The sequence below is a fragment of the Clarias gariepinus genome, chromosome 13 (assembly GCF_024256425.1).
Source record: "Clarias gariepinus isolate MV-2021 ecotype Netherlands chromosome 13, CGAR_prim_01v2, whole genome shotgun sequence".
NCBI lineage: Eukaryota > Metazoa > Chordata > Actinopteri > Siluriformes > Clariidae > Clarias > Clarias gariepinus.
This window is the reverse complement of record NC_071112.1, coordinates 10,770,751-10,787,308: the sequence shown is the minus strand read 5'-3', so window position 1 is coordinate 10,787,308 and position 16,558 is coordinate 10,770,751. Positions and strand designations below refer to the sequence as shown.

Here is a 16,558-nt window from a genome sequence, read left to right as displayed (position 1 = left end):
CACACAGATGCTAATGTTTAACTCAAGCGTTACTGAGTGCAGACGGAGGGCATTGCAGGAGTTAGGTGGCAGTAAGGACACGTCTGGGAGGATGTCTGGGTGGGCTAAAGAGTTAGGAAACTGGCGCTGTTTCTCTTGCAGTATATATCACTCACTCATTTTCTATACCGCTTTATCTTGTATAATGTTGATCTGTGAGGCTATATAATAATGTCAAGTCCAGTGCCACCACCTGGCAGTCTGATGTAAACACAACGTGTCATGCTGAGATTTATATATTTGAGCTGTCACTACACACCAAAACAGTGGGTATCGAAATATCACTTTAAAATAATCACATTTTGTTGCTTAGCAGTCTGACAAACAAAGACAGACAGTTTTGTTTCATCTAGCTGTATTTAATCATTACTTATAACTTTTAACAGTGACATAAAAGATATAACGCCAACATGTCAGAAGAAAATAACAAAAAAACAACAACAAAATAACTGATTTGGAAAAGGATCACCCTTTCTAAAAAAATAAAACTTTTAAAAACTTGAAAACTTAATCAGATGAAGCTAATTCAATTTAATTTACTTAACGCTTTAACAATTGTCATTGTTGCAAAGCAGCTTTACACAATCAAAAGAAAATTATGGAAATTTGCATGAAATGTGAAAAAAGGCATATTCGTTAAAGAAGAAAAAAGTGAATGTCCTTGCATGCCCTAGTCAAAGCCCAGACTTAAACTCCATCTGTGGAATATTACCAGTAAAGGTAATATTAAGGTTTCACCTGACTACGTTTACGAGCCATTTTTATGAGGGGGTGCTCCTTTTCCAAATTAGTGATTCTGTTTTGTGGACTCGACTTAAAAAATGAAAAGAATCACAAATTACTGTCAGCTTTTATGACATGTATTACAGAATGATGTTAAAAATAAATTTCTTTTCCATTGTAAAACAACGCTAAAGGTATCCAAAATATGCAATCATTTTCCTTGTACAGTTGATGTTGAGATGTGTCTGCTTCTTATGCTCAGTGAAGCCTTTATAACGCCTCTAATCCGAGGTGATTAAAATTGGTGATTTTCTGTAACTATAAATGAACTCATCCTCTGCAGCAGAGGCAAGTTTTGATCTTGCTTTCCTGGGGTGGTCTTGTTTCATCACGGTGCTTAATGGGTTTTGAAAACATGAAGATCAGAACAGCTGACCTTTAAAATAGTAACTACTACTACTACTACTACTTAAATCTCCAATATTGTTCTAAAATGTAGAAAATAAATCCAAACTAGTGTCCAGAATTTTTGTGTGGTACTGTACAGTACTATATGTGGCTAGTTCACAGTCTCCTCATTTATGTCTCTTTTCAGAGGATTAATCTGTTCCTCTGTGCTCGTGCAGGATGATCTCTTTCTGTAATGCAAATAGATAAATAATATTAAAGTTTAATGTCAGTGTGTTTATAAATGTAAATATAAATATTATTCTTTAGGTGAAATGAACTGAAACATAAAAGTGTAAAAGTGTGGAAGCAGTTTATGGACCTGGTCTGCTCAATGTCCTCGATGGTCTCGGGCAGTCGAGCATTGTTGGTCTCAGGAAGCAATAGCGCCACCAAGCCAGACAGGATGGCCATCACCCCAAACACCACTTGGGGAAAATGCAGCCACACATCATCCAGCATCATTATCAATGGGGAGATGGACGCTCCTAATCGCCCCATAAAGCTGGAGTAACCCACACCGTTCTGTCTGTTCAAAGAGGTACAGAGAGGAGGCGGGTCAGTTTTAGAGAAGGAACAGGGGATTTTCTTACAGGGATTGTATTAGAGCCCATTTAGACATAAAACTGACCTGTTAAACTTTAGTAAAATTGAAGGAAAGGAGTGCATGTCTGTAAAAGGATTCTGTGTTTCAGAGGGTGCATGTTTAAATGTGTGTTTATATATAGATACATATATTTTCATTATGCCATTATATATTTAACAAAATGAAGTCAAAAGTAGGAAACGTGTGTAAAATTTACCCCTATTTAATCAAATCTACACCTTTAGTGTGTCCACAGAATTTAAGGTAAGGTAAGTTGCAGCCTGGTGCTGCTAATCATCAGCCTTCGATTAATTAACCATCAACAGGTATGTAGACCATTTAGGTGTGTGTTAACACAACGTCAAGTGGAAAAGATATAAGCAATGGTCTTAGAGATGCAATTGTTACTGCACCTCAATCTGAAAAGGGTTATAAAACCGTGAGAAAAGATTCTAAACAAGTGGAAAGCATTTAGAAAAGTTGCCAATCTTCCGCCAAGGTCAGACCGTGCGATCATAGAAATACAAAAAACCCAAAAGCTAAATCTTAGACCCTACATGCCTTACTGAGCATGTTAAAGTCCATGACAGCACAATTAGAAGACTGAATAAGTATGGTTTGTTTATAAGGTTTTTTCAGGAGAAAACTGTCTAAAAAAATTTGAGGTTCGCAAAACTGCATCTGAACAAACCACACGGCTTCTGGAACAATGTCCTGTGGACAGATAAGACCAAAGTGGGGTTGTTTGGCCTTAATGCCCAGTGCCATGTTTGGGAAAAACCAAACAGCATATCAGCAGAAACACCACATACACAATGTCAAGCACAAAGGTGGAGGGGTGATAATTTGGGCTTGTTTTGCAGCCACAGGACCTGGGCACCTTGCAGTCATGGGGCGACCATGAACTGCTTTATATACTGTACCAGAGTATTCTAAAGACAAATGTGTTGCCATCCATCCGTCAGCTAAAGCTTGTTCGAAATTGGGTCATGCAACAGGACAATGATCCGAAGCACATCAGTAAATCTACATTAGAAAGGCTAAAAAAGAAAAAAATTAAGGTTCAGATCTTAACCCAATTAAAATGCTGTGGTAAAAGCTGTGCATAAGCAAATGCCCCAAAACCTCAATGTACTGAAGCAATGTTGTTAAGAAGAATGGGCCAAAACTATGCGACACAGTGATAAAGTCATACAGGAAATGATTACTTCAAGTTATTGCTGCTAGCAGTGGATCTACATGCTATTGAGTCATGGGAGTACTTAGTATTGCCTACATGTTTTATTTTTTTTTTTTTAGCTTCGTTTATGTTAAATACATAATGTCATGGTGAGAGGTTATACAGTATTTGGTTAATACTGAGACCCACTACGGTCAGATGATTTTCATTATATTTTTACAGGAAAACACATAGAATTAAAATAATAACTTTTACTGTACACATGATGGTATGTAAATATATATAGTGTTGGACAAAAGTTTTAAAACAACATATGCCATGTATCATGGTTCTTCCTGTGCACAAAACAGGTGATTTTTTTTCACTAATTAGGTCTCGCCTCTCTGGCTAAAGAGTTGTGTTAATTAGATTTATCAGTAAACAGTCACCAGCAAGTACTAAGTGCATAAATGGACATACTTTTTATAAGTTGGACATTTCTGTAGTGTAAATCCTTTTGATCTTAGGAAATATTCAAAAATTTTGAGATGGATTTTTACTGTAATCATTAACATTAAAGGTCCTACACATCATATTTTTCATTAAATGTTAATATGATCTTTAGGGTCCTAATGAAAAGTTTGTATTATACGTTAATTAAAAATTCAAAAGGATTGTGTAAAAAAAACACTACTTTTACCTGGTAAAAACTAGCTCTGTTCTCAGCAACCTGTTTCAGTACATGCTAATTTAAATGCTCATGACCTCTGCTGAGCCCGCCCCCCCGTTCTGTGGGGCGTAACACGTGAGGTATAGCGACGGAAGTGTAGTCCAGTGCGGGCAATGCTTTGTGGGTAATGCAGTCCAAACTGGAAAACGCTGTAATATAGAGCCTGAGCCTGTTTTCTTCAGTCGTTTTTGGTTTGATTTAAGTACGGAACCTACGCGGAAGTTTGTAATATCGCCTGACAACGCAGAAATTAAAAGAATGGACATGCATCGACTCGTTTGTCTTTCTCATCACTGCATGTGCATGAATTAACGGGCTGTTGCGCTGCCGCGAGCAACAACAACAAAAAGCGGAGAAACTTACTGAGAGAGATACGGACGCGATGTGTTTACTGATGTGTTTACATGACTTCTTAATCTTCGACAGACATCGTTATAAACCATCTAACGTAACAAAGGTAAGCATAATATAGTTTTCCGACTACGTACACAGTTTGCAACTAGACAGTCACCCTAATGCATTGTTTATTATAAACGGGCGATTAGGGATTATATAGAGACGGATGTACATAGAGAAGACTACATAACCATGTTCTATGAAAGTATAAGTTAACTTACACTCCGCATTCATCGTGATTATTAGAAAAGGCGATCTGCAAAGAGTCATAGTAAAATAAATTACACTCACCGAGCCTGGTGAAGATGAAGCAGGGACACGAAGCGCTAGTACAGATCCATTTTTAGGAGCAGCTTCCTAGTAAAACCTGCTTCATATTGACCCGCGTTTATAAAGCAGTCTGGTGAAAAATGATTATCGCAAACATGAACGCATTTAGGTAAATCAGCGGGGACGTTAGCTTTAAAAACTAAATTCAGCCACTGCCTCCTCAGTGGCTCAGATACCTAACCCTAGGTAGGAACCCTAGGTAACTAACCCTAGGTAGTGAATGACGACTGCTGTGTTCGCTATTGAACCCAACAACTGTACACAACACTCGCTTAGGCAACATTTTGCTCCAGCGGCGAAAAACAATGGCCGACAGCGTCTTCTCACTCGGGGCGGGTCTTTGCTAAAACACCAGTGTCAATCAACTTGTGTAGGAGCGGCCTCTGTCGGTTTAGCGTCACATCGACAGGCATTTGCGATTGGCCTGATTTCAGAAGGGGGATGTTACTGTAATAAACGAAAAGAAAACCACAGGGCGGCTCTTTATCATCGTAGAGTGGTTGTGTACGCACTCTCCTAACACACAGTTTAGTCCAAACAGCTTAAAATAGTGCATGTAGTGCTGTATGACCCCTTTAAAACAAAAAAAAAAAGTCTTGAAGTATTTCACTTTATGTGTAATAAGTTTAGAATCCACTGTTTAAATTGAATTATGAAGCTTTTTACAAAAACTTTTAAAAAATATTTTCTATATAATAAAAATGTGTTTGTGGGTGTACAGTATGTGTGTACCGTAACACAGTAGGGTAAAGCTCAGTGGTGTACAGGAACAAGGTGGCGAATGAAGCTTCTGACAGGCCTTTCCCCAACACCGCTATAATAGTGCGAACTGTCTGGTACTCTATACACACACAGACACACAGTGCTGTGCCTTTATTCTGGCCTATTTTTCATTATACATTAACAGTACACAATGCTTCAGCAGTCTCAGCTTTATCATTAGCATTAGTGTGTTACCTTTAGGAGTGATGATGTTGATGATAATACACACTCCTGTAAGGACCTGTGCTCCCACCTGGTTGGCTCGTCGCCCGAACTTCTTCAGTGTGAAGAAGATGATTATTTTTGCGGGCAGCTCGATGATGGCATAGATAAAGTGCGTAAGGTAGAGGTCTAGCCCAAAGCCTGTGATGTTTAGACTGATGCCATAGTATGTGGAGGCCACACCGTACCTACAGCACCAAGATGACAACGACATGATATAAAGTCATAACATTGCAACAACCACCTTTATTCCCAGCTTGTATAATCGGTATTGGTGCTGTTCAGTTTACTTAGCAGTGATGTTAATGTTGTGTATGTAATGTTGTAATGTAATGTTGCTAGACATAACGCACCTCCTCACTCCTGCTATCTTTAAACAAAGATGTCTGATAAATTCTTTAAATATAAAATATTAAATAAATCATAATTTGATGTCCAGAACTTATAACGGGGCACAACATTAAATCTACCTTTTAGACACGAAGATAAGGAACTTGTGATAATTAAATGTCACTGGCATTAAACATTACACATTAAAAATTAATGTATGACAGAGGAGCTAAGGTTCCTGTGAGTAACAATGATGTTTAGATCAAACAGATCCCCCCTAATTATGACCTATTTTGATTCCCACACTTTCCCACATACTTCATTTGGTTCTCTTCCAGTTCTTGTTTTGACAACAATTGTCTTGTTATTTCATCCAGATTTTTTCTACTTTATGATCGAGCGTCCAACCCGCATCACTGACCCCGCCCCCCTCCAACTTACTCCAGGCATCCCTTCCCAACACATACACACTCACCAAACAATACCGGTGCAGATGGTAAGTTTCCTCAAGCGTGGAGTTTTGATGAGGTCTAAATAAGTATAGTTATGTCCCTGTTTATCTCCTATGACAACCTCACACAATGTCTGAAAGAGAGACAGACAGACAGACACTGTAGGAAAATCCAAATCCTTAACCAATATCTCCCCAAAAAATCATATTTTGCACACCTGAGGCTTGATTGTGGAAGTAAATTCTGGTCGTCTGTTCACACTAGCACACTTCTGTAGAAATTTATACGCCTCACCAGTCTTTCCATTCACTATCAGCCAGCGAGCCGACTCTGGGATTAACCTTACAGGAAGACACACAAATATAGTGTAATACACACACAGCCACTAATGAGTGGGTAAAGGGTCATTGATTTAGGGGTGAATAGATGAGGGGGTAGATGCTTCAGAGGGCTATTAATATTAATTATTTATTCAATTTAATTATTTGATTTTTTTTTCAAACATACCCTGTCAAACATATCCTGTCATAGTGTTGTATGTTGCTATTGTAATTAACCTTGACTAATGTGAGCTGTTTATTAAGGTGTTTTTAAGTGGTACATGTTCAACATCTCACCACCAGGTTGCCACGGAGATCACAAGAGGGAAGGAGACTGTAAGTATCAGTATCCTCCAATCAGTAATGGCGTAGGCAATGCCTGCAAGCAGGGAATTACCCGCAGTCCAGACAACACTGCCAAGCACACCAACAGTGGTGCGATGCTCGATGTCCACCCACTCGATAGCTACAACACAAAACAACAGCCCACAAGGTTCATTAGTAATCAAATCCAAACGCCTCGTTAGTAACCACATTGTACAGCTCGTTAGTAATCACACTGTACAGCTTGTTGATAATCACAGTATACTGTAATCACACCATAGTAACCACACCATACAGCTCGTTAGTAACCACACTGTATAGGTCATTAATAGCCACACCATATCATTAGTAATCACACTGCACAGCTTCTTAGTAATCACACAGTACAGCTTTTTAGTAAACACATTGTACAGATCGTTAGTAATCACACAGTACAGCTTTTTAGCAATCACAACATGCAGCTTGTTAATAATCAAACCATATAGCTCGTTAATAATCACACCATACAGCTTAGTAATCACACCATACAGCTCGTTAGTAATTATACCATACAGCTTGTTAGTAATCACACTATACAGCTTGTTAGTACACACCGTACAGTTTGTTAATAATTACACCATACAGCTCGTTAATAATCACACCATACAGCTCGTTAGTAATCAGACCATACAGCTTGTTAGTAATCACACTATACAGCTTGTTAGTACACACCGTACAGTTTGTTAATAATTACACCATACAGCTCGTTAATAATCACACCATACAGCTCGTTAGTAATCAGACCATACAGCTTGTTAGTAATCACACTATACAGCTTGTTAGTACACACCGTACAGTTTGTTAATAATTACACCATACAGCTCGTTAATAATCACATCATACAGCTCGTTAGTAATCAGACCATACAGCTCGTTAATAATCACACCATATAGCTCATTATAATCACACCATACAGCTCGTTATTAATCACACCATACAGTTTGTTAATAATCAAACCATATAGCTCGTTAATAATCCCACCGTACAGCTTAGTATTCACACCATATAAGCTGTTAGTAATCACACCATATAAGCTGTTAGTAATCACACCATACAGCTCGTTAGTAATCACATCATATAGCTTATTAATAATCATGCATTACAACTCGTTAATAATCACACTGTACAGCTTGTTAGTAATCACACCTTAAAGCTCATTAGTAATCACACCTTAAAGCTCATTAGTAATCACACCTTATCGATCACTAGATTTAAATGTATTTTTGACACTGTCAGATGATACTTGAAACTTAATTCTTAAGCTTGTCAACTCAACCGCCTTGAGTTGCGCTCATCACTCTTTATTACAGTTTAAAGTTATACATAGGGCTTATTTCTCTAAACTTAAGCTTTCTCATTTTGTACCCAGATGTACCCAGACGCAGAAAGCGTCTCTTATGCATACATGCCCAAATATGGAAAAATTCTGGCGGGATGCCTTTAAATAGTTGTCGTATATATTGAAATGCAATCTTGAACCAGACCCTCTGATTGCTCTTTTTGGCATTACTGGAAAGAAAGATAAGTGTCTAACTTCAGCTAAACTGCGTTTGTTGTTTTTTGCCACGTTCCTGGCCAGGCATTCGCTTTTATTCTAGTGGAAGGATGCCATGTCACTCACTCCCGCCCAGTAGCTCAAGATATTATGTCCTGTTTGACCCTGGACAGGATTCACTGCTCAATCCATGATTCAGACTTAAAATTTTAACAGGTGTGATGGCCCTTTCTTTGTTTATTCATATACATTTATAGTTTAGTCCCTTTCCTGTTTGATTGAATTTTTTTTCTTGTTCTCTTTTTCTCTTTTTTTTTGCACTCAGAACCCAGCCTTCCAGCTTCATGGTTTTTTTTTCTCGTTTTTTTTTCTTTCCTCCTTTAAATATGCCTGGTGTCTAGCCTTTCTTAGACATGTAAAGCTGGCTTGAAATCAGGGTGGGGTGGGGTATTTGGTTTACGTTTTTTTAGGAGTTTATAAAGTGTGCATTGAAACATTACATGTTTATTCCGTTATATCTCTATTTAAAAATCAATAAAAATATTGTTGAAACGTTCGAATGTATGTTGTTACAAATTGTAGTTATAGGCAAATTTAATGAAAGTTATTTGCTTCTCACCAGTCATTCTGGACCTTTGACCTTAAATGGAAATTAGATCTGGAGCATTGAATATTAAGTTTGAGAATCCCACTACATACTAATCACACCAGTCCAGTCTTAAGCACACAACACAATTTTGGACATACCAAAAAATGTTAAAAATGTTATGATGCCACAGTAAGTGTATTTTCATTCAGTGAAGCTAATTAAGTTTCTTAAACCAGACTGTACATGAACCCAGAGGCCCTCAAGTAAGAATGTAAAATTCCAGAGTGATGTAAACATACTAAGAACAATGGCTACGATGCTGATTCCGGACAGACTGAATCCGGTCAGAAAGCGGAATGCTGCAAACATGATGAAACTAGTCGAGACAGCACTGGCTATGCTGAAGACGATGGCCGAGACGTAGGAAACCAGCAGTATGGTTTTACGGCCATACCTGTGAATACATAACATAAAATTATTGAAAGCAAAGTGTTGGACCCTCTGATCCCCACTTCATCATATAAATGGTATGCAAATTCATAATGATATCTATGAAACATGTTAAAAAAAAAAATCTAAATTTTGTATGAATATTCTGATTTGGCTCTGCTGAAAGATGCACTTGCTTGGTTGTATTTTAATATCATACTGTATTGTAGTTTCTAGACTAGTTGCTGTTCCTGTTTTTGCTTTTGTTTTTAAAATGTTTAATAAACAGAAGATTAAAGTTCTTGTCTCATCTCTGAGTCCTGACAAAAAGTAAGACCCAAAGAATCCTGCAAAAAGCAGAATTCTGACTCAGGTGAAGAGGTCTCTGGCTCCGCTTCCTGCCGCACTCAGAACACTGCTCCGCCACCCTGCCCAGCTGAAGACATCCTTAGGGCATCACCATGGGCATCACCTTGTCTCGTTGTTCTACTTTTGATGTCATTGCTTCACTGATGATGCTGTGGACATTAGCCCACCTTCCTGTCATACTGTACAGTACATCTGCTGTTTCAACATCACTTGATATCTTACTGCCTTTCCCTTAGAATGTGCACATGGTCTCCCTGCACTACCAAGGAGATTGCTCAGCTTCCCTGATTCCCTCTACAAAACACTGCTTCTGTGCATTCCTCTTTGCATTCTCTCTACTGGCCTCATGGAGATCCAGTACTGCACACTGTTTTCTGATGACTTTCCAATACCTACCCCACTACATTGGCTTTGCAGACATGCCTTAATAGGTCCTGCTTCGGGGAAGCACTAAAAAGGCCCTGGTCTGTGTTTCCCATCAGCCACTGCTGGGCAAAGGCCACCGATTGGCTTTTGTACCTGTTGTGTTCTTTTTCAGGTGCCACAATAGCATAGTGGTTAGCACTGTGGTATTGCACCTTCAGGGTTGAGAGGTTGAGTTCTGCCCTCTGGTCGGTGGATACAGTTTGCATGTTCTCCCTGTACTTGGTGGGTTTTCTTTGGGTACCCCAGTTTTCTCCCACAAACCAAATACATGCAGATAAGGCTAACAAGCATTTCCAAATTCTCTGTCCAGGGTGTACCCCGCCTAGTGCCGGGAGTCCTGTGGAATAGGCTCAAGACCACCCATAAGTGATAAGTGGTGTAGAGAAAGAGAAAGAGTATGCATTTTTGTTTATTGTTGTTTAAAAACATTTAGACGTTCAAAGCATAAGCCATAAAAGAAAAGTTTAGACAATTGTAATCTACAAAAGTCCCACATCAAAATGGTCTTACTTGTCACAGAGAACGCCAAAGAATATGGCCCCAAACATGACACCAATGAAGAAGACAGTGGCCGATGCTTTAGTTAGTCCCTTTGTATTACACACTAGATCAAACTGAAGAGAGACAAACACATGAAAGACATTTTCTTATAATACTGTACCTATTTCATTAAGAGAATTTCACATACTACCTGTGATGCCAAAGTGGACTTGAAGTAACTGGTGTCATAGACCCATCCACTCTGACATGGAACCACAGGAATTTCTGTAGCATTAGATGAGTTTGTCAAAAGAAAAAAATGAGTTTGTGAAAACATTTGACAAGAAGTAAAAGTTCCATCTTCCTGTTTTGGAATGCTGACAGTCAGTTGCTCCTCCTGGGTAAGAGACTCAAAAACACCATCTCGAGTGTCCAGAGAGCTGATGTTGCAATGATGGGATGGTGTTGCAGCAATAAAGTTATTTAGCAGGAAGTGAAAGGGGAGGGTGATGCGTGGTACAATCAACAATACGAACAGTGCAATCTGATAACGTCCAAAGCCATCAGCCTCAGCCAGAACGTTCTCAAACTTCATCCTGAGCCAGAAAGTTAACTATATTAATTAATCCTGAAAAACATAAAGGCAATAACATAAAAAAATCTCATTTAATACATAATAAATTAATAACACATAATACCACAAAGTGGTAAATTACCTTTTACTGGCCTCTGATCAGAATTGTGTCTCTTTACTTGTATTACTTGACCTTAGTGAAGCTTTTGACACCATTGATCGTCGTTTTCCACTTGACAAGTTATAAAATATTGTATGAGTTGATGAAACGGCCCACTTTTGGCCCAGATCTTATTTGACTAAATCGTATCAGTTTGTAGATGTAAATCTTGACTATTTTACAGTGGTGTGAAAAACTTTTTGCCCCCTTCCTGATTTCTTATTCTTTTGCATGTTTGTCACACTTAAATGTTTCTGATCATCAAACACATTTAACTATTAGTCAAAGATAACATAATTGAACACAAAATGCAGTTTTTAAATGAAGGTTTACGTTATTAAGGGAGAAAAAAACTCCAAATCTGCATGGCCCTGTGTGAAAAAATGATTGCCCCCCTTGTTAAAAAATAACTTAACTGTGGTTTATCACACCTAATTTCAATTTCTGTAGTCACCCCCAGGCCTGATTACTGCCACACCTTTTTCAATCAAGAAATCACTTAAATAGGAGCTACCTGACACAGAGAAGTAGACCAAAAGCACCTCAAAAGCTAGACATCATGCCAAGATCCAAAGAAATTCAGGAACAAATGAGAACAAAAGTAATTGAGATCTATTAGTCTGGTAAAGGTTATAAAGCCATTTCTAAAGCTTTGGGACTCCAGTGAACCACAGTGAGAGCCATTATCCACAAATGGCAAAAACATGAAACAGTGGTGAACCTTCCCAGGAGTGGCCGGCCGACCAAAATTACCTCAAGAGTGCAGAGACACTCATCTGAGAGGCCACAAAAGACCCCAGGACAACATCTAAAGAACTGCAGGCCTCACTTGCCTCAATTAAGGTCAGTGTTCACGACTCCACCATAAGAAAGAGACTGGGCAAAAACGGCCTGCATGGCAGATTTCCGCCTTGCATGGCAGAAGGCGCAAACCCTTTTAAGCAAAGATTTCCGCCTTCCATGGCAGAAGGCGCAAACCCCATGTAGGTTTGGATTCTTTTTCTCCCTAAATAATAAAAACCGCATTTTGTGTTTACTTGTGTTATCTTTGACTAATAGTTAAATGTGTTTGATGATCAAAAACATTTTGTGTGACAAACATGCAAAAAAATAAGAAATCAGGAAGGGGGCAAATAGTTTTTCACACCACTGTACATGTATTAAAATGAAGTTAGGTGTTCCCCAGGGTCCTGTTTTAGGCCCACTGCCACTTTCTCTATACACGCTACATGCTTCCACTGCGTAACATATTCTAAAGTATGGTATTAGTTTCCACTGTTATGCTAATGACACAGTTATATACCTCTGAAGAGCCAGTGTGTGAAGGACATTAGACATTGGATGGTTATTAACCTCCTTCTGCTTCATTCTGGCAAGACACTGTTACTGTGAAGTACTGTTACTAGGACCATATGCAGCTAGAAGAAGGATTGCTGATCACACAGTAACATTGTTTAACAATTTTACCATTCCCCTTCTGTTTCATCATGTGCAAAAAAAGACCTTGGTGTAATTATTAATTCTAGTCTTTATTTGAAGCTTGTGTAGATAACTTTATTAGTACAGACATCTTTCACCTTAGAAATATTGCCAAGATAAGAAATATATTGTCACTACATGATGCAGAGAAACCTACTGTAGTTCATGCTTTTATCACCTCTAGGTAGGAATTTTACTGTCTCTAGGTAGGAATTTTAACACCTTACTGTCTCTACTTGTTGCATAAACAAACTCTAGTTAGCCCCAGTAAAATTTTACATTGAATTAAAAATACACTTATTGAATTATAAAGCACTAAATGGTCTCACGCAACAGTACCTGAGCGAACTGCTAATGTCTCTCATGCTTACTTCAATCAAAGGAGGCAGGCTGCTTTTCGGTACTGCATATTATGAAAACTACAGCAGGTTGCCATGCTTTTTCTTACAAAGCCCCAAAGTTATGGAATAGCCTTTTAATTAACGATTGGGACTCAGACACAGTTTTAGTGTTTAAGCCTAGGTTGAATGTCAAAAACTGAACTCAATACTGCTCCTTAAGCTCACATCACAGCTTTATGTTCGGAGAGCAAATTCACTCCGCTGTGTAACACCTGACTGTGTTGCACATAGAACTAATTAATGAGTACCAACAATCTCAGTGATCAATAACTGAGCACCACAAGTTCCTTCATGACCGCTGACTTTTTTACTCACAGGTTCCTGTTTAAGAAGTTGGGGTCAGAGCACATGGTCAGCCATGATACAATATTTTAAGAGACCATACTCAAGGGTCCAACAGTGGCAGCTTTTTGGAGCCGGGGCTTTAACCTCTGGCCCTCTGATCAGTAACCCAGACTCTTAAACCATTAATCACTAAAACTGCCCCCAAACATTTCTGAAAGCAAGAATAGAATAGAATGTTTTTAGAAAATTCAGAAGTTAGTTTGTGGTCCTATTACCAAGAATGACTTCATCCTGTAAGAAACGAATAAGTTAAGATTATACTATATTTTAATCTATAATTCATATTCCCCAAACCTTATTTTATTTTAATAAATTTTTAATAAATTTTATTTAATTTTAAATAAATTTTAATTGAAAGTCTTACTTTTTCTTATACACTTTTTATATATTATTTTCTATTCAGATATGGAGCAGGCAGCAAAGAGATTGAGATCAACTTCATCCTGTAACAACTGTACACTTAATCAGTTGATTATAAATGCAAACCTTTAAGTTAAAGTTAAAGTTTAACACCACTTCAGCACACGTTCTGCCATTACTGGAGACGTCCTGGAGACGTCTGTCACAACCATTTGCTCAGCAGCTGTTCTACTGCATGCTCTTCTGCAAGGTTCAAATGATTCATCAGTGTGTTATGTATAACTTCTGCAGGTGTAATATTAAACAAACAGCATGCAGTCTCTTTCGATACATCATTTATAATGTCATGTCTATGCCAGAATCGGTGTCAAACTCCACGTCCAAGGGTGCTTCGGACTATAACATATCACTAACGCAAATACATCTCACGTTAACATTTACCTAACTATTGATGGTGCACACCTTTCCTTACAGTAATTAAAGCCACTCTCACTCACACATTGTAAGGACTTTCACAACACACTCACCTCATGCATGATGTTTCCTAACAGTTGATACCAAGACTTGATTTCTGGTAGTGTGACAGGTTTTGACACTGTTTTTGGTCTCCTTGTCTTGCTCTTATCTCACAATGCAGGAAAATTGTTTGCCAAGTATAATAAAATTCTGCTGACCTGCACGCGTGTTCTTACCTGCTATTGTGACTAGAATATACTGAATATTATACACACACACACATTGTACAGTACCGTTTGGGCAGTTCTTCTAATTCAGTACTATTTTTTGATCATATACACTACCGTTCAAAAGTTTTAGAACACTTTCTAACTCCATGATCATCCCTGAAATTTATTTCTTTCTCTTTCTACATTGTAAAGGAATGCTGAAGGCATCCAAAAATGCATTAATGCATTAATCTCCTTTGAACAGTTAATGGTGAGATGTGTCTGCTACTGTACTTATGCTCTGTAAAGACTTCATAACGCCTCTAATCTGAGGTGCTGTTAATTGGTAATTTTTCAGGCTGATAACTCTAAATGAACTTCTCGTCTGCGGCAGAGGTAGGTTTTGGTCTCGCCCTTCCGGGATGGCCTTCATGAGAGCCAGTTTCATTATGGTGCTTGACGGATTTTGCAAATGCACTTGACAATAATGTTTTTGCAAGAACTATTACAGAAAGGCTGACCTCTGTGTCCTAAAATAAAAACTAACTGTTGTTTTTCTTGTTGTTACATAATTACCTAATCCCATATGTGTTATTTTATAGTTTTGAAATCCCCAGTATTGTTGTAGAATGTAGAAAATAAATCACTAAACAAAAAAAAGAAATTTGCAAGTGTTCTAAAACTTTTGAACGGTAGTGTATATTATAGAAGTATATTGAAGACATCAAAACTATGAATTAAGACATATGGAATTATGTAATTAAGTGAAGAAAAACAGTAGTCCATCACTTTATGGCAAGAAGCATCACTTTCATAAGGAGCGTCGCAGGAAACGAATGATCCGGGATAATTCGCTTTGCTGCAGTTAAGAAGTTTATTTAGAGTTCCCAAGCGCTGAAAGCTGCAATTAACAAAATTTACTCTGACTAGAACCCACAGGAACCCTTTACAGAGCTCCAGGAAGAGACGTTTACACTATTGTACAAAAATGTAGAAAAAAATGTATTCTTGAATTGGAAGACGTGTCCAAAATATCATAAATATAATAAATATCATACTCTAAGCTAAACTCTGCTGTACTCTAGTTAAGTCTCAGTGAAGCAGCAGGAGCTTTTCATGTTCTTGACCTGTCACTATGTATTAAGTTCATAACCAATTACTTTACTGCAGGAGATCTGGATGTCTGCTGTGAACATCTGCACAAACAGTTTCACATTTGAAGGTAAACCCCTCAGAAACATGCCTGCAAAGCGAACAGCCCTACTTTTACTACATGCCTGTGCGTTTACAACTTTACAACTTATAAGTTTCTGTTTGTAAAATAAGAGATTGGAATGGGTAAATTTATGACATAGTATGAACTCCAGCTTCATGTGAATAAGCTTTGTAAACATTTGTAGCAGAACATTAACATGCTGATAAAGCATTTTGCTCTTAATATATAAGAAATAAGAATTCTTTTATTTAAACATCTAAAAAAAAAAGGCATGTTAATGTCGGGTTTTATCTGTTGCTGGGTATCTGGTACTTTGACCCACAAAAATGCTTAGACTAGAATCATTCTGAAGCCTAGCCATGCTTTAACCTGGATACAACAAATGTAATACTACAGCAGGGAAGCTTTATTCGTCCAGCATAATAATGGTTTAAATACAGTTAAAGTGTTTATTTCAAGACTGTGGCATTTATTTTTGCATTTTTGTATATTTGCTACACAATTATTAAATCTCAGTACAGTAGAAGAAGAGAGAGAACAGAACAGAGTGGTGTAACTTAAATATGACTTTGTGACACACGTCAGTGTTTTATGAGCTTCAATATTGTAAAGTATTTACTCACCTGTTTGTTGTGTTTCTTGTCTGCACCATGCAGGATGAGATTTGCTCCCCATACACTGCACATTAACTTTCTCAGTACTCCTCTTTAT

General features: G+C 37.9%; 1 protein-coding gene across 1 annotated transcript; it reads right to left on the bottom strand.

Annotated features, from left to right (window-relative positions):
• Positions 1–1,321: 1,321 nt before the first annotated feature.
• slc22a7b.1 (solute carrier family 22 member 7b, tandem duplicate 1) lies at positions 1,322–16,510 on the bottom strand. Its single transcript, XM_053509791.1, has 11 exons — positions 16,471–16,510; positions 10,859–11,243; positions 10,678–10,781; positions 9,243–9,397; positions 6,794–6,962; positions 6,394–6,517; positions 6,200–6,309; positions 5,368–5,582; positions 5,143–5,251; positions 1,532–1,738; positions 1,322–1,400 (listed from the first exon to the last, which is right to left on the bottom strand). Exons 1-11 carry the CDS (start codon positions 16,497–16,499, stop codon positions 1,322–1,324), a joined length of 1,686 nt encoding a protein of 561 aa, XP_053365766.1. The 5' UTR covers positions 16,500–16,510.
• Between the last annotated feature and the right edge of the window lie 48 nt (positions 16,511–16,558).